The 22,595-nt window shown below is 37.4% G+C and overlaps 2 protein-coding genes across 2 annotated transcripts; both read left to right on the top strand.

Annotated features, from left to right (window-relative positions):
- Window positions 1-3,427: 3,427 nt before the first annotated feature.
- LOC113706037 (uncharacterized) lies at window positions 3,428-11,137 on the top strand. The gene is made up of 11 exons (XM_027227934.2): window positions 3,428-3,484; window positions 3,785-3,838; window positions 3,950-4,044; window positions 4,860-4,941; window positions 5,437-5,824; window positions 5,912-6,289; window positions 6,475-6,490; window positions 6,590-6,630; window positions 6,743-7,654; window positions 7,745-10,340; window positions 10,426-11,137. The coding sequence occupies exons 1-11, from the start codon at window positions 3,428-3,430 to the stop codon at window positions 11,135-11,137; spliced, it is 5,331 nt and encodes a 1,776-aa protein (XP_027083735.2).
- A 118-nt stretch (window positions 11,138-11,255) lies between these two features.
- Window positions 11,256-13,560, top strand: LOC113706036 (replication protein A 70 kDa DNA-binding subunit D-like). Its single transcript, XM_027227933.1, has 10 exons — window positions 11,256-11,399; window positions 11,496-11,766; window positions 11,850-11,946; window positions 12,055-12,179; window positions 12,282-12,360; window positions 12,458-12,584; window positions 12,671-12,822; window positions 12,925-13,045; window positions 13,118-13,346; window positions 13,433-13,560. The coding sequence occupies exons 1-10, from the start codon at window positions 11,256-11,258 to the stop codon at window positions 13,558-13,560; spliced, it is 1,473 nt and encodes a 490-aa protein (XP_027083734.1).
- Window positions 13,561-22,595: the final 9,035 nt, after the last annotated feature.

Genomic DNA, 22,595 nt, shown 5'->3' with positions numbered 1-22,595 from the left:
TTCACCTTCATTTGAGTTTAAAAAACAAAAAAAAAAATCAACTAAATGAATATGGTTTAACTAAATTGCTATTTGGTCCCTTCCTTTAGGTTGGTAATTGGTGGCCAAACGTGTAGTTTTAGTTCCCTCAAGTTTTGGGTTAACATATTTAATCCCTTTACTTTCAAGGGTTTGACAATTTAGATTACCCTAATTGCTCTCGTTTGCAAGAAGTTACAAATATACAAATGATTTAAATACAAGCCAAGTGCATCTCCATTGCTTGCAAAAACTCATAAAAGGCTCACCAATTGCTTCTGACGTTCCACTAAAACCTCCACTAGTACTTCACACCGATCCTGGCCTAAAGGTTGCCTCAGTGACCTATAATTGATCAATGTTTTGAAAGTGTAGAATTGCCACAATTTTTAAGAGATCAAACAAGAGGAAATGCAAAACTCAATCTTGCAACATATACATACACGCACAAATATATGCAAGGGTATTTATGTACGTACTTGTTTTGTGTTTTATTTTAATGTTATATACTAGTGAAAAGGGCACACCTTATGGATGTGCAAATTTAAAAGAAAAGTTTTCATAATAAAAGGGTAGTTTTAAATTTTAGTATACAACAATGGTAGAAGTTATTAGAAGTTTGATTTGCAAAGGAAAAAAAAAGAAGTTATTGGATGTTTTTTTTAAAGGAAGTAAGTTTCTTAGTTTGTTTATAGGGTCTATATATATGTATATGTGTGTGTATATATCTGTATATATACACACACACACATATATATATAGGGTTAAACTAGAACAATAAATGATGACAAAAAATTTTTAAAACCAAAGGCAAGTCTTATGCTTTATGTATACCAGTCAGAAGTGCGTGCACTTTGTGGGTGCATATTAAAAAATATTTGCAAAGGAAAAAAAATTTGTTGATGATTATTGAAACTTTTATCGGGCTTATAAATGAAAGGAGGTTATCGGTGGTTTTGTGCTAATTACTATGTTATTGAATAGTGGAGACCTAACATAGAAAAAAATATACTAGCAATGTGCAGCAATTATGGGAAGACTATAGTGGCAACAGTTACGTAGAAGGGAGAAGTTTAGTAGATAAAACTAGGGTTTGCTTCCCATGCAAGGCGTGGGAACTTTAGACCTATTAGTAAGGTTACCTGCCATGCAAAAGCGGTATACATTAATAAATTGGACCTGTTTGGAATCTAAGTTTTTTGGGAGTTTGTCTAAAACTTTACTGTAGTGCACTGTAGAAATTTTTGAAAAAATTTTGTAAAAATTTTTGTAAGGTGAAAAACTTTTTTGTAAGGTGAATTTTTTTTTTCCTTTTCTTTTTTTCTTTCTTTTTTTCTTTCTCTTTCTTTTTTTCCTTTTTCTTTTCTTTCCTCTCTTTCTTCTTCTTCTTTTTTCTTCCCCCTGCCGCCATCTCTCTCCTCCCTTTCCCCTTCTCTTCTCCTCTGCATTTCCCCCGCCAGCCCCCTTTCCCCCCCAGCCCCTCTGCCTCTTCCCCCTCCCCTCTGCACGCCACCCCCTCTGTCCCGCCAACCCTTCCCCCGTCAGTCCCCTTCCCTCGCCAGTCCCTCTGCCCTGCCATCCCCTCCCCCCGCCAGCCCTTCCCCCGCTGCCGCGCCACCCCCTCTACCCCTTCCTACTCCCCTCTGCACACCACCCCCTCCCCCCGCCAACCCTTCCCCCGCTAGCTCCTCTGCCCTGCCACTTCCCCTTCCCCCGTGCCCTTTCCCCCGTTGCCCCGCCACCTCCCTGCCCCTTCCCCCTCCCCTCTGCACGCCACCCTCTCTGTCCCCACCACCCCCTTCCCGTTTCCCCCTCCCCTGTTTCCCTTCCGGTTTCCCGCCACCCCGTTCTTTCTTTCCCCCGTTCCCTCATCAGCCATAGCATTGGCGTGATTGGAGGGAGAAAGAAAAACGCAGGAGGAAAGTAACTGTTGCTGTTGCATAGGTCGGGGGAGTTTGGCCAGGGAGGGGAGGGGGAGAGGAGAGGGAAGGAGAGAGGGAGGAAGAAAGGAAGGAAAAAAAAATTTGGGAACGCCGACGATGACATCTACACTACCCATTCCTGCACTTTTAATTGTCTCCTAATCAGCCATTGTGCTCATGCCACCAGCATAAGTCACTGGAATCTGCCATTCATAAAACAACGCCAGCAATGCAATGTCAGATATGAGAAGGGTAAGAGCACGAACCAGTCACAAGAAAAACAAAAACACAAAAGGTACTTCATCAATACATGAGATTTTGCATGTAAGGCCAGCGACCAGTAATAATGCCAATATAAGCCAACCAAAAACCAAACTTCCATAGTGATTCATAAGCACAATTACTGCAACCAATGCTATTCCAAACCAAGAAGACTCCAACAAAAGAACATGTACCAAGGCCTGTGTCGTGCTTAAATTGGTTAATTCAAAAATCGTGAGCTAATTGTTTTCAAATGCTTGCTAACATTGTCTTGCGTCATCGGTTATCAAATTCTTTTTCTCATATTTTTAAAAGTTGGGCATTACGCTTTGACTCCATCTTGAGTCACTAATTCCAATTTTTAAGTAAAAAAAATATTAAAACATCATAAACCAATTAGAAACTACCCTAAACTATACAAGAATTCCCTATATACATTTCCTAAGTCTGGAAAACAAGCAAGAATGATGAAAGCTAAATGAACAAGTACACACCCGGGAATGGTTTCCAAGCAATGCCACAAGCTCATTGTCAATTCCAAGCCTGCAATACTCAAGTGGAAGAAAGTGTTGTTAATTTGCTCTTTTACAGGATTAATCATGATTCTCAGTTTCATAGCACTCTAATCTATTGTATGCTTGATTGGTTGAAAAACCAGTCTAAAGCAACATGTAAGTGAGGCAAAACACACCACCAATCAATAGAGTATCCTAGAATGTCTTTGATAAGTGTCAGCGATTTCCCTAAATGTCAGAGTAAATCTCTCATGGAAAGAACTAAAATTAAAGAACATCATGCCAGAGATTTAGGAATTTCATATAAGGGGTAGGATTTCGGGTCCATTCTTGTAATACATAATCAAAAAGCCCGTCCTTAAAGGCACAAGTATAATTAGAGAATGACATGTAGGATGAAAACTGAACCTCGTACTGTGTTTAAATTTTATTTAAACAGCCAAATCCTAGTAGAAAGCCAAAACATCTTAGCTTGGCTTCATCAACCTATATAGTAAAAGCGTGAATGGGTTCGGTGGTTGCTGTGCTGATGTGGATGTATTTTATTGGGTGGAATTTGGTCGTCAATCACGTGCACCTCGCGTGCTTACGTTCGTTCTTCGCTCGGAGGAGAAGTATAATTCTTGCTTTTGTCTGCTGGGAGGAGGAGTAGAATTGGTGCTTTTGTCCGATAGAAGAAAATGAGCACCAGCTGACCAGCTGACTGAACTTATGGCGGTCGATGATGGCTTGATTGATGACAGGTGTTGGGTGATGGGCTCAATGTGGGTTTGCATGCTTTTACGATTTCGCCCTTCTTTAAAAAAAAAAAAAAGTTCACCGTTTTCTGTTTCTGAGCTTCTTACTTTCCTTTATCCTTTGTTCAAATGGGGTTTCGCCTCCGTTCAAGAGAGATGACAAAAAAACCCTTTTTGCTCTTCTTTTTTTGATTGAGAGCACTGAAACCTCTTTCTCTCTCCGTTTGCCTGAGAGAAGAGCGCTCTCTGCCTTCTCTTCCCGAGGACAACCCCAAATCTCTTTCCTTTGATTGAAAGGACTGAAACCTCTTTGTTCCTCCGATGTATGCAGAGGTATCTATGCTACTGGTGCCGCCTTTTCCCCGAGGCATCATCATGCTCCGCGGTAAGTGTGCCTCATGCTGATTGTTCTTTCCTTGCCCTTCCTCTGTCCGCTTGTATGTGCTGCGTTATTAGCTCATTTCTTTCTGTTCCCTTCTTTTCTTCCTCGGACCAGCTATCTTGCTGGCTTCTTGTGTCAAGCTTACTTCTTACTTCCCCTGTTATTGTTAGCTTTTTGCCTCCTGGTGAGCTTGCTGTCTGCATTGGCGTGTTTATTTGATTTTCTTCTCTCAATTTTATGCCCTGGTTTGCTGTTACTGTTGCATTTTCTGCTTGCTTTGCTTTACTCCTCATTTTGCTGTTCCTGCCGACGCTTTTGCTTTCCTGCTAACATTTTTTTACCTGCGTGCTTCGTTTCCCTCCTGTCAACTGTACTTACGGCCCTTTTTCCTTTGTAGCTCCTGTTCTGCCGTGCTTACCTCGTTCAGGTTTGCTTTCCCCACTTTCTGTTTTATACTTTCTGTCCATTTCTCATTGATTCTCTTATACCTTTTTCCCTTTTGATCTCTGCTGCGTATTATACCGCATTTACCCTTTCTCCTTGTCTCTTCTTAATCTTTTCCCGCCCCTCGTTGGTTTGTTTGGTGCAGGGACAGGTTCTGCCCTCTTTCCTGCTGCTCTACTGTTGGCTGAATACGCCTTGTTGTGTCTATCTAACGTTAAGGTAACATTCCTTGTTCTCTCTTCTACAAATGCTCAGCTTTTTTGCCTTGCCTGTTAGCTTGCTTCTGCGCACTACCCATTTGCTTCATGCTTTCTGCTGCGTCACTTTTTAAATATTATTTTTTGCCTTGCTTGTTAGCTTGCTTCTGCCTACTAACCATTTGCTTCATGCTTTCTGCTGCGCCACTTTTAAAATATTACAAAGGTTTTCTCAACCATTTACCTTCTTTATTCTTATCTGCTTGGTTTCATGTAGCTGCCAAAGAACTTTACTTTGCCTTTTCTTTGCTCTGATTCCCCCCCACCCCCCAATAAGAAATATTTGTTGTGGCATTTCTTTACGTTAACCTTTTTTGCTTCAGCTTTAGCCTCCTTTGTGCTTATTTTGTCGGCTCTATGCCTGTGCATTACATTGATGCGCTAGCCTTTCTTTCACCTTCTAAGGTATGTAGTTATTAGATCGAAAGAGTGCTCGCTTCAGTGGTGCTGTATAAGGACTTTGCTTTAGCTTTAATTTCCTCTGTCTTTTTTCTCCTTTGATAGTAGGCACTTAATGCATACCTTTGTTATGGCATTCCTTTATGTTGGCCTCTTTTCTCCTAAACTTTGGCCTCTGTTGTGCTTATTTTGTCGGCCCTATGATAGTGCATTAGAGATGTGTGTGAACCTCTCTTTCGCCTACTAACACATGTATTAATCAAACGGATTGAATGCTCAGCTAAGTGGTGCTGCATATAAACTTTTCTTTGGCTTCTCTTTCCTCTGTTTTTCCTCCCCTTGATGACAGCCATTTAGCGCGCCTTTGTTATGCCATTTCTTTATGCTTGCCTTTTCCCTTGAGCTTAACCCTCCTTAGTGCTTATTTTTCGCAGTCCTATAGTAGTGCATTAGGGGTGTGTGTTAGCTTTTCTTTCAACTACTGAGGTGTGTAGTAATCAGATGGATAGAAATGCTATGCGCCGCAAAAAATATGCCGAAATGTCTCCTACAAAGAAAGCCGACCTCCTGCGCTCTCGGAAAGAAGCGAGAGCAGCAAAGAGAGATGAAAAACCTTTACCTGTTCGCGTTCGCAAGGTTCCTTTAGGCTATGTGGAATCTGGTGTGTCGTTGCCAAATGCTCGTTGTATGCCTTGCCATGGTGCAGATCAGACGTTTGTTCATTCTCAATCGTTGGGGAACACAGATGTTGTGTTTCCCGCTGATAATGTCCTTGCGACTGGTGAAGGATTAGAATTCATGTCCGGGCAACTGTCTAGTCCCTTTGGTTCTTCTTCTTCTTCCTCCTTTAACAGAACAATTCCTGTCCATAAGCCGCCTCCTGCTGCAGGTATATCAACATTTCTCATTATCCGATCCCTAGGACTGTTTAGCTCCCCTCTCTGAAGCGCCGTTAAACCTTATTCATCTCTATTAGCTGACATTCCTTTCCTTGTACCTCTCAAATCAAATCTGCCTCTGTTCGTAACTGCAGACCTTCCGTTCCATCATAGCCTTGCGTCGGTAAAATATCAAAGGTCGTCTAATGGTGCGGACCCAACAAAAATCCCTGTTCATTCTACTGATTGCCAAGTCAGTGCTGGATCAAGTAAAGGAGTCCCTAAGAACATACTACCCCTTTCCCCTGAAAATGAACACTTCATGAACAATGAACATTCTGAAATTATGCTTGGCTTGTTCTCCTTGAATTCAACTCTTATCAACTCTGAACAACCAGTCCAGAAACATCTTCCTTGTGAAAGTAATTCTTTCTCTACTCCGTTTTCAGATTCTGTTTTACCCCCTCCTGGCACAGGTACTGCCTTACCTTGGCATATTCATTGTCTTTGTATCATTGCTGCACTGCTTCGACCAGGCTGTAAAAAAATGAATACTCATCTTTATAGCCTGGTTTCTGAGACCCTTTGCCCTTTCTCTGACGTGTCCCTTTAAGGGATTTTGGGCTATTTTTGAATGCTTATTTGGTCCTGCAATTCGCAGGCATAATTCCTGGAAAGTATGTCGTCGGTTGTGAACCAGCAACTGGTCATTTGGAAATAGGAAGCAGGGAAGCAAATCCTTCTACTTCTCCATCTTTTAGCTGACCTCGTAGCAGGAAACGCAATGCTCCTGGAACTGTAGCCAACCAGAAATCAGGTTGTCATCAGTTTCTGATCTCCCTTGGTCGTTGACTCCCTTAAACTCAGATTTATCTATATATCCATCCAGCGCTAATAGAGACACTTGTATGTAAAAAATAAAACTGCAGCGATAGAACGAACACCTTCATCTTCGTATCTATCTCGTATTGCCAATATTCCTTCTTCATCTCTGGTTCTACCAGATGCTCCTGATTGTGAGCACTGTGGAGCGAAGAGGTTCCATTTGGAGCCTCCTACATTTTGCTGCTCGGGAGGAGAAATCTCTATCGTCGCTCCTCCAATGCCTTACGATCTGAAACGTTTGTTCATTGGCAACGATGAAGAGAGTGCTCATTTCAGAAACAATGTGCGCACTTATAACAACAACCTGGGCTTCACAACCTTTGCTGCGAAGTATGACTCTGACCTAACAAAGAACACAAAAGGTGTTTATACCTTCCGTGTTCAGGGCCAGGTCTACCACTTCCTTGATGGCCTTATTCACTTGGGCGATAGACCATCTGGCATCCAATTATATTTCTTTGACACTGATGAAGAATTAGCAAAGAGGCTTGGTAACTCTGATAAGCTGCGCGAACACACTTTAAGATTACTTATGCGCGTTCTTTCTAATAATCCTTATACTCGCTTCTTTAAAAGCCTTAAGGATGTTCCGAACATTGACAACCTAAACATTGTCCTTAATTGTTATCCTTCACTTGACCAGCGCGTGTATAATCTTCCCTCTGCCTCTCAAGTAGCAGCTATATGGACTGAAAGTGAAGATCAGTCATCTGATAGGCGCGCTCATATTCGGGTCTATTCTCGCTCAGCTGGTAGCCATAGGATCCAGCATTATTATGGTTGTTATGACCCTTTACAGTACCCTCTCCTTTTCCCCCGTGGTGAGTGTGGTTGGCACCATGGAATTAAGAGACTTCACAAAAGGAAAAGAGGAGGGGACTCCTGTGAAAGTGATATTACCCTTGATCCAGCTTCAGTTAGCTCCTCATCAGAATTAATAGATTTAGAACAGAGAGGCGAGTACATTTCTCCCTTATTATAAGTTACTCAATCCATCCGTTGCATTATATCATCTAATCATGTCCAACCTATTTTTCGTCTTTTAGCTGCTGATCGAGGCAAAACAGAGGCTGATACTGTATCAGTTAGGGAGTACTACTGTTATAGGTTTCAAATAAGGGACACTGATGAGTCAATGTTGTTACACACCCTTAGATTGCTACAGCAGTTTTCGGTTGATGGTTATGTCAAGATAGAAACATCTAGGCTTGACTTCCATAGACATCGGCAAAACAAGATACGCTCCGAAATTCTTCAAGGAGTTCTTGATAGTGTTTCTATTGGCCAAACTGCTGGTTCTAAGGTTGGTCGTAAGGTCATCTTACCTGGTTCCTTTATAGGTGGGCCGAGGGATATGCGCCGTCGCTACCTTGATGCGATGGCGCTGGTCCAAAAGTACGAAAAATCAGACATTTTCCTTACAATGACATGTAATCCAGCATGGAAAGAGATTCAAGAGAACTTGAAATACCATGAAAAACCTCAAGACAGGCCGGACCTTCTAGCCAGAGTTTTTAGATCCAAGTTTGAAATGCTTAAAGCAGAGATCCTGAATAGGCAAATCTTTGGCGAAGTTGCAGCGTGTGTTTATGTGATCGAGTTTCAGAAACGGGGATTTCCTCATGCCCATTTATTATTGATCTTAAAGCCTGGTCATAAGCTACTTAACCCGGAGTCATATGACAAAATAGTTTGTGCTGAACTGCCCGACAAAGATCGTTATCCTCACTTGTATTCTCTCGTTATCAAACATATGATCCATGGTCCTTGCGGGGCCATGGATAAATCTTGCCCTTGCATGAGAGACGGAACCTGCAAAAATCGCTATCCAAAAAACTTTTGTGCACAAACAACCCATGGTGAGGATACTTATCCATACTACAGAAGAAGAGACGACGGCAAGAGTATCAAAATTCACAGATTTACTCTTGATAATAGGTGGGTTGTGCCTTATAACCCTTACCTACTTGCTTTATTTGATTGCCACATCAACGTGGAAATCTGTTCAACTCTTAAGCTCGTGAAGTACTTGTATAAGTATGTTTTCAAAGGACATGATCTGGTGAGCTTTAAGATTATTTCTTGTGAATCAGTCAATGATATTGATGAAATAAGAGACTTTCAGAAAGGTAGATGGGTTTCACCTCCGGAAGCTTTTTGGCGTATTTATGAATTCAAGCTCAATGAAATGACTCCAGCAGTTTACACTCTTCAAGTTCATCTTCCAGACCAGCAGCTTGTTTCCTTCGACAAGAATTCTGACCTGTTGCAATTACTGAACAAAGTTGATTTTTCTAAAACAATGTTAACTCAGTTTTTCCACATGAATAGAACAAATCACAGAGCACAAACCCTGAAATGCTTCTATAGAGATTTCCCTGAACATTTTGTTTGGTCTCCTAAATATAAGGAGTGGACCGAACGAAAGCGTCGAAAAGTCATTGGCCGGATGGTGACTGTTAGTCCAAAAGAAGGAGAGAGATATTATTTGAGGTTGCTTTTAACTCACATTGCTGGGCCGACGTCTTTTGAAGCCCTTTTGTCTATTAACGGGCAAAGATTAGCTTCGTTTAGAGAGTCTGCTTTAGCTCTCGGCCTTCTGCAGTCTGATGCGTACATAGAGGACACGCTTCGGGAAGCAGTGGCATTCCAAATGCCGTCCTCATTGCGTTTATTGTTTGCCACTCTCCTTGTGTACTGTTCTCCGACGAATCCTAGATTGCTTTGGGACAGCTTTGAACTTGACCTTTCTGCCGACTACCATCACCAGCAACCATTCCATGGCCTTTCTTCTCTTGAAATTAAAAGAAAGGTTTTGCAGGATATAAACAGTTCACTCGAACAAATGAGCAAGAGCCTTGCTGAATTTCACTTTGTCTCCAATGAATTTACATCCAGTTATGCTGAAAGGCTAACAAAGGAGATTGAGAGTGAAAAAAGCTTACCCGTAAATCCTGAGGATCTGTTGTTGTCTCACAAGTTGAACCCTGAGCAAAAACATGCCTATGATCTAATCCTGAGAGCATGCTTTTCCTTACAAGGACAAGCTTTTTTCATTGATGGCCCCGGCGGGACCGGAAAAACTTTTCTATATAGGTCACTCCTAGCCACCTTGCGCTCACAGAACCATGTTGCAATTGCAATGGCAACATCTGGAATTGCAGCATCGATCCTTCCCGGAGGAAGGACAGCTCACTCGAGATTCAAGATACCGCTTGATTTCTCGAAAACTAAAACTTTCTGGAGTTTTGAATCTACCCTTATTTTGTGGGATGAAGCTTCCATGGCTAAGCGGGAAACAATTGAAGCATTTGACGAATTGCTAAAAGATTTAATGGATTCAGATTTGCCTTTTGGAGGAAAGGTGGTTGTTTTCGGCGGCGATTTCCGACAAACTCTGCCAATCATTGAGCAAGCGACTAAGGAAGTTCTCATAGAATTGACCTTCCTCGTTTCTCCCTTGTGGTCTAAACTACACAAAATCAGACTCACAAAAAACATGCGAGCTATGCTTGATCCAGGCTTTTCTCAATTCCTTTTAAGAGTAGGAGAGGGGACAGAACCTGTGGACGATCGAGGCGAGATAACTTTATCCCCAGATATAGTTATTCCTTATGTAGATAAAGAGGTGTCTTTGAACAGGTTAGCTTGCCACATCTAATCAAAATCAGCCGTTTTTATAGTTATTCCTTCTACTGTCATTATTAATGAATATTTTTATGTACAGGTTAATAGAAAGTGTTTTTCCAGATCTGGACTTCTATACCCATGATCCTTATAACCTGATAAATAGATGCATCCTTGCTCCTAAAAATAGCTCTGTCGACGAGCTCAATGAAATGATGATTAGGAAGTTTCCTGGAAACCTTCAAACTTACATTAGCTCAGACAAGACTGTAGATCAACGCCACCAAAGCGATTATGAGGACTTCCTCAATTCGCAGAATCCTAAAGGTCTCCCTCCTCATAAGTTGTTGTTGAAGAAAAACTGTCCAATAATGCTTCTAAGAAATTTAAACCCAGCTGAAGGTCTCTGCAATGGAACAAGATTGATATGCAGAGATCTCGCACAACACACAATTTCTGCCGAGATTGTTTTTGGCCATCACAGAGGAAAAACAGTTTTTATTCCAAGGATACCTCTTCAGTCGCCTGACAACGACAAGAATGGGATTCCATTCATGCGAACGCAGTTTCCTGTCCGCCTTTGCTTCGCCCTGACCATCAATAAATCACAGGGTCAAACACTTGACTACGTCGGCATCTATCTACGAGAACCAGTTTTTTCTCATGGACAGTTGTATGTTGCTTTGTCCAGAGCTAAGACTGCCGCTAAAGTCAGAATTCTTCTTGTTCCTGGAACATTTGAAGGCACAAAAATAGATTGCAAAACTCGGAATGTTGTCTTTCATGAAATTTTTAGATTAACCCAGGAATAGATCATTTTCTACTGCGATCATGCTGCGGCAAGGTGTTATTCAGCTTTTTAATTCTTAGATATTGTGTTCTTGGATATTTTATTCGTTTCACTTACGCAGCAACTTATGTGTTTATAGGATGGCTAACTTGCTGCCGATGCGGGATATTGTGCCTCATATGAAAAATTGGAGCTGCGACATCACTGTTCAAGAAAGGCAACAGATAACCAGCTCAATGGGAACACCGACAAAGAAGCAAAAGTTTGTTTTCTACGATTCAGAAGTTAGTCAAAACTAATGCTCTGTTTTAGAAGTAATTAGTTAAGTAGGTTGTTCTCTTGCTTTCTTAATCTTGTGTTTCTTTTGCTGCTTTAAATAGGGGACGAGTGTCGAAGGAATCATCTTCAATGATGACATTCCTAGAATGAGTCAGATCTTGCAGATTTATAAAAAGTATAGAATCTCTAATGCTGAAGTCAGACCTATACCAGCAAAGTTCCAGACGTCTAGCCTTACAGTTCAATGGGTAATCAGTAGCAGGACTGTCATTGACAAAATTCCTGATGATGATGAAGTCATGCCTGTGAGTTTCTGCTATTCAAAGTTTACTGATTTAGTTCAGTACATGGATGACAAAACTAAATCAGTAGGTGAGTGCTTCAATGCTTTACTCTTAATAAGTTTACATTCTCAAGACCATTTTTTATAATCAGCTTCTCTGTGTTATTCATAGACGTGCTGGGAGTTGTCATTAGTGCACTTGAGAGGAAAACAATTACTAAAAACTCAAGGCAATCAGATGTTCAGAAATTTGTTCTGCTTAATGAAGAGTAAGTCCTTTAAACTCCAGCTTAACCAAAGCTTCACATTGCGCCTCCTGCTCTTTCTCTGCAACCATTTTCCCAATCTGTGACTGTTAACTTTGATCCCAACTACAGATCACACACTGTCCTACTGTCTCTATGGGATACCTTTCTAGCTAATGAGGGAGAAGACATACTATCTAAGCTTCACAGCTATCCTGTGATCATTGCTCGCAGAGTCAAAGTGAATAACTATAATGGTTTGCTCCCAACATTTATTTTTTACGTCTTCACTTACGTTTATCCTCCTATAGTCATCTGCAACCCCTGTAAATCTTTCTCCATTTCTTTTTGCCATATAGGGGTCGCACTAGGTACTTGGTTTGATTCAGCGATTCTTGTTGATCCACCTATACAAGAAGCCAGGGAACTCAAGAACTGGTACAATATATTTACAGTCATCATTCTGTACAGAGTTTAAATGGAAAAACTGTCCTGCCTTCCAGTTCTAACATTTTTTATGTCTCCTTTGGCCCAGGGCCTTGAGAAACACTGACTTGATTAAAGAGCTTGTTGAAAACAAGGCCTATATTAAATATAATCCACAGCTGTCATTAAAATCAGACCAGAAAACTAGGATTTGTAACATAACTTCATCACAAAAGGTCTGTCACCAGCAACTGTTTACCTCCTTTTGTACTTTTCCTCATGTATTAACACTTTTTTCGACTCATGCTTGCTGGTCTTTCAGACTATATGGGTGAAGGCGCAGATCTCTTTTGAACACATCTTCCAAAAATATTGGTACATGAGCTGTAAAAACTGTTGCCGAGCTATATCAGCAGGCCATGAAGTTGTGTTTACATGTAACTCGTGCAAAGAGAAACATCCTGCAGTTCCTAGGTACTAAATAATATACGTTTCATGTATTGCTTTCTATTCGCTGTTATCTAATACTGATCGAGTCAATAAATGCCTCCCTACATACTGTGTGCCCCTTTTCAGATGCCGCTTTGATGTTGATTTGACTGATGGCACTGGTGTGATACCGGCTTCATTGTTTGGCGAACTAGCAGAGAAGCTATTAACATTTAATGCGCTAGAAGCAATGCAGCATTTTAATGAGGTTCTTACCTCGTAAATCTTAATACTAAAGATATTATCCAATTTTTACTCTTATTTTTTGTTTTCTTAACAGAATGTTGAGCTGCCACTCGAGTTTGTCCACAATGAGCTCAAATCAAAAAACTTTCTCCTACACATCAAACCTGTACAAGCACAGCTGGCCGATGCAAGGCAGCGTTACACAATTATATACTACTCTGAAATTCATGACGCTACTGATTCTGTCCAGTTAGCAATGCAAACAAAAGATGACTCTCCTTTTCCTAGCAAAGATTCTGACACCATACAGTTAGGGACTCCAGGTAAAGAACCAGATACCTGATTTCTTTTCTACACTTATCTGCTAAATTTATGCATATCATGACATGTCACAAATTTATGATCACAGGAGAGAATAGTGCTCGTTCAAAGATTTGTGTTCGACTTTCTGATAGGTTTGATGAACCACAAAACATTGACCTGGAGCAAGATGGAAATCCAGAATGCAGCTCTAACAAGAAGCAAAAACTGAACTAGGTTGCTGCTGCGGCCTCTTGCATCCACCTGATCTTTACGTGTTGGAACTAACCTGGTGTCATCTATTTTTTCCAAAGTTTCTTTTCCAATCTTACAAGGCTTATTTAAGTGCCAACGAAGGATGTGTTTTTGTCCATGGATACCCTTTTAACTTCTTTTGTTCTACGGCCTTTTGTCTTTGCTACTAAGCTGCAATTAGCAATAACTATGTATCTAGATTGGTGCTTTACAACTGTTATGTACTTGTTGCAGTAGCCTTTAAATTCAACCTCTGTTGTGTTCAGTTTATTAATTGCCCTCCTGGTGGATGTGATATTTCTTGTGCATCAATTTTTCAGAATGCATTCCTCAGAACATATTCAAGTCTTCCCCTTGGCATAACTCTCTTATTAAATATCACACCTGCTTTATCACCTGAACTTACTCTTCTCACCAGCTCAGCCTCGGGGATCTATTATCCGTAAAATCTGTAGTTGCTCAGGCTTCAATAAATTTAAGGAAAAACAACTTTTTCCTTTGTCCAACCTTGAATAACTTTAAGAAAGACAGACATGACAGATCATTAAGCCATTTGCTTGCGAAAAAATGGGAGCCAGACTAAATATAAAAACCTTTATTACCAAAAATAAAAAACTATTAGCCATCCATTCTTTATATATACCTGCTACTTAAATAGAGTATACATTCCAAGCAAATCACTGCAACAAGTTAACTTTTCCGCTTCTTTCCCCGGGTTATCTCTACCATTTGTCACATTTCTTTACCTGCGTATAGTTACATCTTTCCTGATTTTTTTAAAAATTAACTTCTCTGATTAGAGCGATGGCAGAAGAATTATCCACCCATGGATTGACAAACAGCAGCTCGATAGCCTGTTGTTTTCTGCTTAAATGCAACCACAGAAGAGAGGTATAATCATTCGTTCGTGTGCTGGAAAATGCATGTTGACGATATACAACCAATTTACATATATTCATTTAACATTTCCTATTCGTATCTCTAAATACACAGATTTTGCCCGCTGAATTCAAGCTATTACTAAATCAGCACCGCCACAGTACAATCATTCTCAGGCATGGAATTCATAAATGGCCTGTTGTCGTCGGCGATCGTTCATTTGAAGAAGGTTGGGATGAATATTGCCATGAAAATGTCACAACCAGACATGATATGTTGCTTCTACGGCATATCGGCAATCTCGTCTTCGATGTCATTCATTTTTCCGAGCTGCAACAACAAGTTTACCTATCTTGGACAGTTCCATTGCCAAGTTTATTACAATCTAGTGCTGACCCTCCCCAAGGTCAGTTTATGCCTCGCTTTATATCATGTTGTTACTTGTACCAAATTTCTCCCTAATTTATTATCTGCTGGATACCTTCTCATCCTGCAGATTCTGTGATGCTTCAGCAGTCGGTTGCTTCATCAATGAAACCCAATTTAGCCCAAAACCTCACTGACTCGGTTTCCTTCTATCAAACCTTTCATGCAGCAACTCCAAACACATTGGTAACTTATCCTTGATCTATTTCTTTCTCCTCCTCTTACTACATTGCTATAAACAAGCTCTATACATTATGTACTCGGAACTAACTTTCATCCATTTCTATTAGAAAATCCCAAGATTCGTCGATCGCTTTGTTAATGAACAAAGAACACCGACGCTTCTCATTAGGACTGGAGAAAATCTCACAGAGATTGGTGTGAAAGGGAAAAAGTTAAAAAAAAATTGGAGAAACTTCGTCCTCCAGCATCGATTGCAGCACAATGAGATCCTTGTGTTTGTTCCAGAATCAGCAACTACCTTCACAGTTTTAATATTTGATGATCGTGGAGTCGAGAGGGTCTTTCCATGGTCTTGCATCTTCAGAATTTTTTCTAATTGTCCTACTTCTACCTAGATTAGGTAGTATGGTTTTCTCTGTAAACAAAATTCGCTTTTCTCTTGAAGCTTTTTATCAAACATGGTCGAAATTTTTTCCCCTTCGAGCGCACTATACATTCTTACTAAATATAACTGATTTGCAATGAATTTATGCATGCGGCAACAACATTTCAAATACGTAACATCGCTCTTTACCGCTAATTTTCTTCGCATACGCAGTAATTAATTTTATTGACTCTGGCATGAAACACAACTACACGGACAGATTTCCACCTTTCAATACATCAACTGCTTAATTCATTCTCCCGACAATAACTTCATTTAGGAGACAATTCCATTCGCTGCAAAGAAACAATACATTTCAATTGTGAGACATTTCCATAGAATAAACAATATGCAAACTATTGAACAACATCAGAGTCAATTCTTATTGTAAATTTAAAAAACAACGGAAATTATCAACCTTCCACAAGAAAATAGAAAAAAAAAACCCTTTGTTCATTGTTTAATAATTTTAGATCTCACATTTACTTCTCTCAACACTTCACCACGTCTCTACATCAAACAAAACAATCCTGATAAACTTCAATTTTACTCGCCTCCATTTTTCCTATTCAATCTTTTCAACAGCATGTTGAATGCAAACTTTCATTTACTCACGTTTTTTCTTGCACCATTGCTTACTTCAAGGGTTAATCATTTTTTAACCAACTAACTCAGACACAATACATATACTTTATGATATTTTCGCTAGTAAAACTGGGCATTTTCTGGGCAACATGGAATTAACACCGCGCATCGCGCGGTGATCCCCTCCTAGTATTACTCAGTACTATGTCTTGTTATACTTATTGCTTGAGGAAGACCTTCTGCCCAAGCTAGTACAACAAATTGAACTAACAAGGTGAGGGACCATCTCCTCTCACCCCACCCCACTCCCAAATAGACAAAAAACAGAAAAGAAAAAGGGTGCGGAGGAAAGAAAAAAACCACAATGAAGAACTGAAACTGCAGCAAGACAAAGAGTAGATGCATAAAAACTTGAATTTTATATATGTGTTTTGGAAGAAAACCACACACTGATAATACCTCTACTCAAGGTTAAGGATGCTGATTCTAAATTAAATTATGTTGCTGTACCACCTATAAAAAACCTTGACGGCATTAATATAATGATTGAAGGAGTGCACTTACTGTTTTCCCTTAACATCAACTCTATGGACAAGAAACTCGTCAGCATAACGAGCCAGAAAATCCAACACTTTCTCATCAAGACATACATCACTAAATTTCTGCCACCTATCTGTGACGACAAAATATTTACCCTCATACAAATTGATATTTGAAGTCACTAATGTCACTGAAAATAATCTTATTACATGGTAGAGTATAATGTGGAACCATGACCAAAATAGTTTCTTAATCACGGAGTAAGTGCTATACTTCTTAGATTGAGACAAGCTGCATACCAGGGCTAATAATCACATAAAGTGCAATGTTTTCTAAGATAAGGAATGGAACAGTCTCAAAAATAAATAATCATTTCCATTAGCTCAGAAAGATTTCATCTCAGGTATGTTTTTTCTCAAGGTCAAAACAAACCTTCTTTCGACAACTGAGATCCAATATAAGTCTCTCTTTCCCAACAGCATTAGCAAGCTCTTTAAGCTTGTCAAGATCCATTAGTCCATTGCTGAAAATATACTGCAGGAAAAAAGAGGAAAAATATGAGCTTGATTTATATTAAATAGAGAAAGGCCAAAATTTTGTTTAAATAGAAAAAGACAAGAAACCGCACCTAAAAAAAAAGAAAAAAAAGGGAGGCATGAGTGGTAGTGTAGAAGGGAGCAGCCACTTGAGCTTCACCAGCAACTTTTACTTGAAAATCGAGAGTACTGCAAATCCTTCAATCAGTAATTGAATATGAAATAGACATCCTTGTATCAAGACAAAAATGGAAAAGTAAAATAGCCAAATTTGATTTAAAAAGCTAAAAATTAACATCAATATTGGAACTGATACTTACGAAAAAAAGTCACCATTGGAGTGCACAACAATTTTCCTACAAAATTGGAAGTTTTCACGATCTTAAATAGCGCTTAAATGGAAAAGGAAAAGATGAACAAAGAGGGCGAGGGAAAAATGAAATGGAATGGAAGAAAAAGAAAACAAAAAGAAGAAGATAAAGGTACTACAGCAAGCTTCATAGGCAGCTTGATTACGTGCACCAACAAAACAGGAGAAGAGAAGACTCAATTTTCTAATGTCTAACAGCAAAAGTATAATAAAAAAAAAAAACAGCAAAAGTAAAAAGCTATTGTAATATGACTATGTTAGACATGAGTTGAAAATATATAGTACATTCAATAAGTATTTTGAGGGAGGAAAATGTAATTAAACAACACAAAATGAGCTGGCTATAGAAATGAACATCACATCTCATTAATGCTTCTTGTTAACGCTGCAAACACCCAATGTTCCACTAACATTCGGCTAAGGCTTGCAATAAGCAACAAAGAACAACCAAAAGGTTAGAAGGACAAAAATGCCCCTGAAGTGAGCAGATGAAATGCAATGAACAGTATCCCTCCAAATGTCTTCTTATATATTTTGGCTGACCAATTCTAATAGCTCCAAGAAAAAGAACAGCCAAAAGGCTAGAAGAACAAAAAGCTAAAATGACAAAAATGCCCCGAGGAGAGCAGATGAAATGCAATGAACAATAACCCAAAACGTCTTCTTATATATTATAAAGATGTGAGTATATATGTATCATGCTAAATGATGAAAGAGCACATTTAAAATAACAAATAATGACATATTCTTTCATACGCTGACAATATATACATTATCAGCACTGAATGAATGACAACTGTATAAAATTTGAATTTGAAATTTAATTTTTGTACATGTGTCAAAATTTCAATGGTGTAAAAGTATATACTGTTAGTGTATAAAAAATAAACGCATCTTTTAATGCCAAACTCTCTACTCAAGCTTTATATATGGAGAGGCTAGTGTAGGGTTGCACACGAGCTGAGCCGCTTGCGAGCAGATCGAGTCAAAATTCAACTTGAGTTCGGTCAATATCGAGCTCGAATTGATCAAATTGAACTCGATCTCGAATTCGAGTTCAAAAATACTTAACTCATTAGTTTGCAAGTCGATTTGATTATATATATATATATATTATTTTAATAGTGAAATTACTTATATATTTCTAATATTTTATTATTTGTTAAAAATATTATTTTATTTATTTTTTATAAAATTAAGTAAATATTTTTTAGTTTTTTGAGTTAAGCTCGAGTTTTACATTAAGAGCTCATAAAGTTCGAACTCAAGTTCAATCTTGATAAAATTAAGTTGACACTTAATTCAATTAGGTCAAAATTTAACTCGACTCAATTCATTTACAGACCTAGGTTAGTGGAAGAGACACGCTCTATGGGGCATGCAAATTGAAAATAAAATTTTTTCTCAATAAAAGGGTTGCATTGGAACAAAAGTAGAAGTTATTGGAAGTTTGATTTGCCAAAAAAAAGGAAGCCGGTGGATTTTTTTTTTGAAGGAAGTTATTGGAATTTAAAATAAAAGAAATTATTGTAAGTTGTTAAAATCGAGTAAGTATCATTACTTTGTTTGTGGTGGTTATATGTATAAATTCTTACTTATTTGGGGGTAAAATTGAAAAAAAAATATTAATGATAAAAAATTTTAACATTAAAAGCAATGCTTACGGTTTTTACATTCAAAGATAGAAAGATGTATAATTTGTATGGATTCACATTTTTTTTTCCAAAACTGTTTTTGTTTTTGGAGTCTAGGAATAACAACTCCAAAAACACAGACAATCTCAAATATAACTTATAAAAATAAATAAAAAATAACAAAAATTTACCAAATCATAAAATATTTTCTTTTTCCATCCATTATCACCATCCACCACTACCAGCACGTCTGCCCTCCTCCCTCCTTTTTCTCAACCTCTACCACTACCAGTACCATCGCCCATTCCCTCTTCCCCCTCATCTCTCCTATCTCTTCCTTCTTCTCGTTCTTCCTCCTTCATCTTTCTTTTCCCTTCCCCTCTTTTTCCCTTTCTCTTCCTCATTTCCCTTTTTCACCTAAAATTTTAAATTCTAAAAATAATCTAAAATACATTCTATAAAATACCCTAATAACACTCCAAAAAACACCTAATCATCTACAGTAAAATCAGAAATATTCTAACTATTAAAAAAATATCCACACCATTTTTACTAAATTAAAATTGCATAATCATCAATTCATGCCTATATTTCATATTTTTATCTTCTTCTAAACTGCAAATTTCAACAAAATGCTTCCCAAATATTTGTTTATAAAACTTTGTCAAGGAAACTTTTGAATTCCATGTTTATTAATTTCTTAGATAACTTTTGCTTCCTTGAGGTCAAAGATTTTAAGGTTAAAATTATACAATTTAGAAAGATAGTAAGGTTATCAGAGTGTCAATAATGTGTTTCGCAAAAAACAAAAGAAACCTTTAGTTTTATCTTCAATCCATACATTATACAAGTAAAGTTCAAAAAAATGTTGAAATTATAGTGAAATTATATGAAATTTAAAAATATCCACACCTTTAGTTAAATTAAAAAAATATCCACACCATTTTTACTAAATTAAAATTGCATAATCATCAATTCATGCCTATATTTCACATTTTTATCATCTTCTAAAATACAAATTTCAACAAAAATGCTTCCCAAATATTTGTTTATAAAACTTTGTCAAGGAAACTTTTGAATTCCATGTTTATTAATTTCTTAGATATCTTTTGCTTCCTTGAGGTCAAAGATTTTAAGGTTAATATTATACAATTTAGAAAGATAGTAAGGTTATCAGATTGTCAATAATGTGTTTCGCAAAAAACAAAAGAAACCTTTAGTTTTATCTTCAATCCATACATTATACAAGTAAAGTTCAGAAAATGTTGAAATTATAGTGAAATTATATGAAATTTAAAAATATCCACACCTTTAGTTATATTAAAAAAATATCCACACAATTTTCACTAAATTAAAATTGCATAATCATCAATTCATGCCTATATTTCATATTTTTATCATCTTCTAAAATACAAATTTCAACAAAATGCTTCCCAAATATTTGTTTATAAAACTTTGTCAAGGAAACTTTTGAATTCCATGTTTATTAATTTCTTAGATAACTTTTGTTTCCTTGAGGTCAAACATTTTATGGTTAATATTATACAATTTAGAAAGATAGTAAGGTTATCAGAGTGTCAATAATGTGTTTCGTAAAAAATAAAAGAAACCTTTAGTTTTATCTTCAATCCATACATTATACAAGTAAAGTTCAGAAAAATGTTGAAATTATAGTGAAATTATATGAAATTTAAAAATATCCACACCTTTAGTTATATTAAAAAAATATCCACACCATTTTTACTAAATTAAAATTGCATAATCATCAATTCATGCCTATATTTCATATTTTTATCATCTTCTAAAATACAAATTTCAACAAAATGCTTCCCAAATATTTGTTTATAAAACTTTGTCAAGGAAACTTTTGAATTCCATGTTTATTAATTTCTTAGATATCTTTTGTTTCCTTGAGGTCAAAGATTTTAAGGTTAATATTATACAATTTAGAAAGATAGTAAGGTTATCAGAGTGTCAATAATGTGTTTCACAAAAAACAAAAGAAACCTTTAGTTTTATCTTCAATCCGTACATTATATAAGTAAAGTTCAGAAAAATGTTGAAATTATATTGAAATTATATGAAATTTAAGTTAAAGAACTCTATAAGATGGTTTGTTTCTAGTTTAAAGTATATTGATTCTAAGTTTTGTAACCTAAATTCTAACTTTATAACTGCTTTATGTATCATTGAAATAAAATTACAAATTATTAAGTTCAAAAGGAAAAATAAAAGTGAAACTAAGCCAAAAAAATATATTCCAAGGTGATTGGGAAATATATACCATAAACCTTTGTTCAGCAAACAATATTATATATGCGAAATAAACATATAATTAGAAAATGTGTCAAGAATATTAATAAAATTCTCAAAAAAATTGATAAAAATAAAAAAAATATATAGACAAAAATCAAGATTTATAGATTCCTTGATTTTTTTTAATGAAAACTCGCGATCCAAACAATGTAGCATCACGTTAAAGAAGTGATTTACCCCGAACCCAGAACGTATATACATCCTAATTCTAAAATAACTGGGATTTGTTACTCCAACAACTCTCTGAATCTATTTACCCACCAACTTTTCCTTCGTAATTGTGAAACTAAAGCCAGTTCTTCATAGTCTTTGGATTAGAAAAAGGAAGGGGAAATAGCAGTAAGGAACGAAATTCTAATGAGTGAAGCGGTTGGGAGGGTACGAGGATGATTACTAGTCGTAGAAGAAAAAGGAGAGAGGGCAATGATGTTGAGAATGAGACTCAGTAAGCAGAGGAGGAAATCTAATGATTATGGAAAGAAAAAGGGGAGAAATATAGATGACGAGAAAAATGCAGTTTTGATATCCAAATTTTGATACATGAGCAGTTTTAATGCCCAAACTTTGGACAAAAACAATTCTGATATCCAAACTTTCAATATTTGAGCACATTTAGTAACCTTAGTGATTTTTTTTTTCAAATTGCTACTTGAAAGAATCGTGTGATAGTCATATGTTCGGCAAATATTGTGTAAAAAATCTCACAAAAACGTAAAATATCTTTCTGACACTAAGGTGAAGATGAAATGCAGCAAAAGAAGGAGAAAGGGAATAAGATGAGCAGAGTTAGGCAAGTGACTAAAGTTTTTAAAATATTTTTCTTGGTACTTGGTGTCAAAAGGATATTTTACATTTTTTGACATTTTTTAATGCAATAATGGTCGGACACGCAACTATCATATGACTCTTTCTGAAAGCATTTTGTAAAAAAATCGTTAAAGGTACTAAATGTGCTCATATATTGAAAGTTTTGGGTACCGAATTTGTTTTGTCCAAAATTTGGGGATTAAAACTATTCATGTGCCAAATTTTGGGTACTAAAACTACATTTTTCTCTATAGATGATGGTGGGAAGAAGAACGAGGCAAGAGAACAATTAGAGGCGGAGAAGTTGGGAAGAAGCA

The sequence above is a fragment of the Coffea arabica genome, chromosome 8c (genome assembly GCF_036785885.1).
Source record: "Coffea arabica cultivar ET-39 chromosome 8c, Coffea Arabica ET-39 HiFi, whole genome shotgun sequence".
Lineage (NCBI taxonomy): Eukaryota > Viridiplantae > Streptophyta > Magnoliopsida > Gentianales > Rubiaceae > Coffea > Coffea arabica.
The sequence above is the reverse complement of the archived record's forward strand: the minus strand, read 5'-3'. Positions and strand labels throughout refer to the sequence as shown.

Coding starts and splice junctions, on each gene's coding strand:
- LOC113706037 (XM_027227934.2), top strand. CDS start 3,428: ATGGCGGTCGATGATGGCTTGATTGATGACAGGTGTTGGGTGATGGGC. Junction 3,485..3,784: donor GGGTGATGGGCTCAATGTGG/GTTTGCATGCTT, acceptor CGATGTATGCAG/AGGTATCTATGCTACTGGTG. Junction 5,825..5,911: donor TAAGCCGCCTCCTGCTGCAG/GTATATCAACAT, acceptor CATCTCTATTAG/CTGACATTCCTTTCCTTGTA.
- LOC113706036 (XM_027227933.1), top strand. CDS start 11,256: ATGGCTAACTTGCTGCCGATGCGGGATATTGTGCCTCATATGAAAAAT. Junction 12,585..12,670: donor ACATAACTTCATCACAAAAG/GTCTGTCACCAG, acceptor CTGGTCTTTCAG/ACTATATGGGTGAAGGCGCA. Junction 12,823..12,924: donor AAACATCCTGCAGTTCCTAG/GTACTAAATAAT, acceptor GCCCCTTTTCAG/ATGCCGCTTTGATGTTGATT.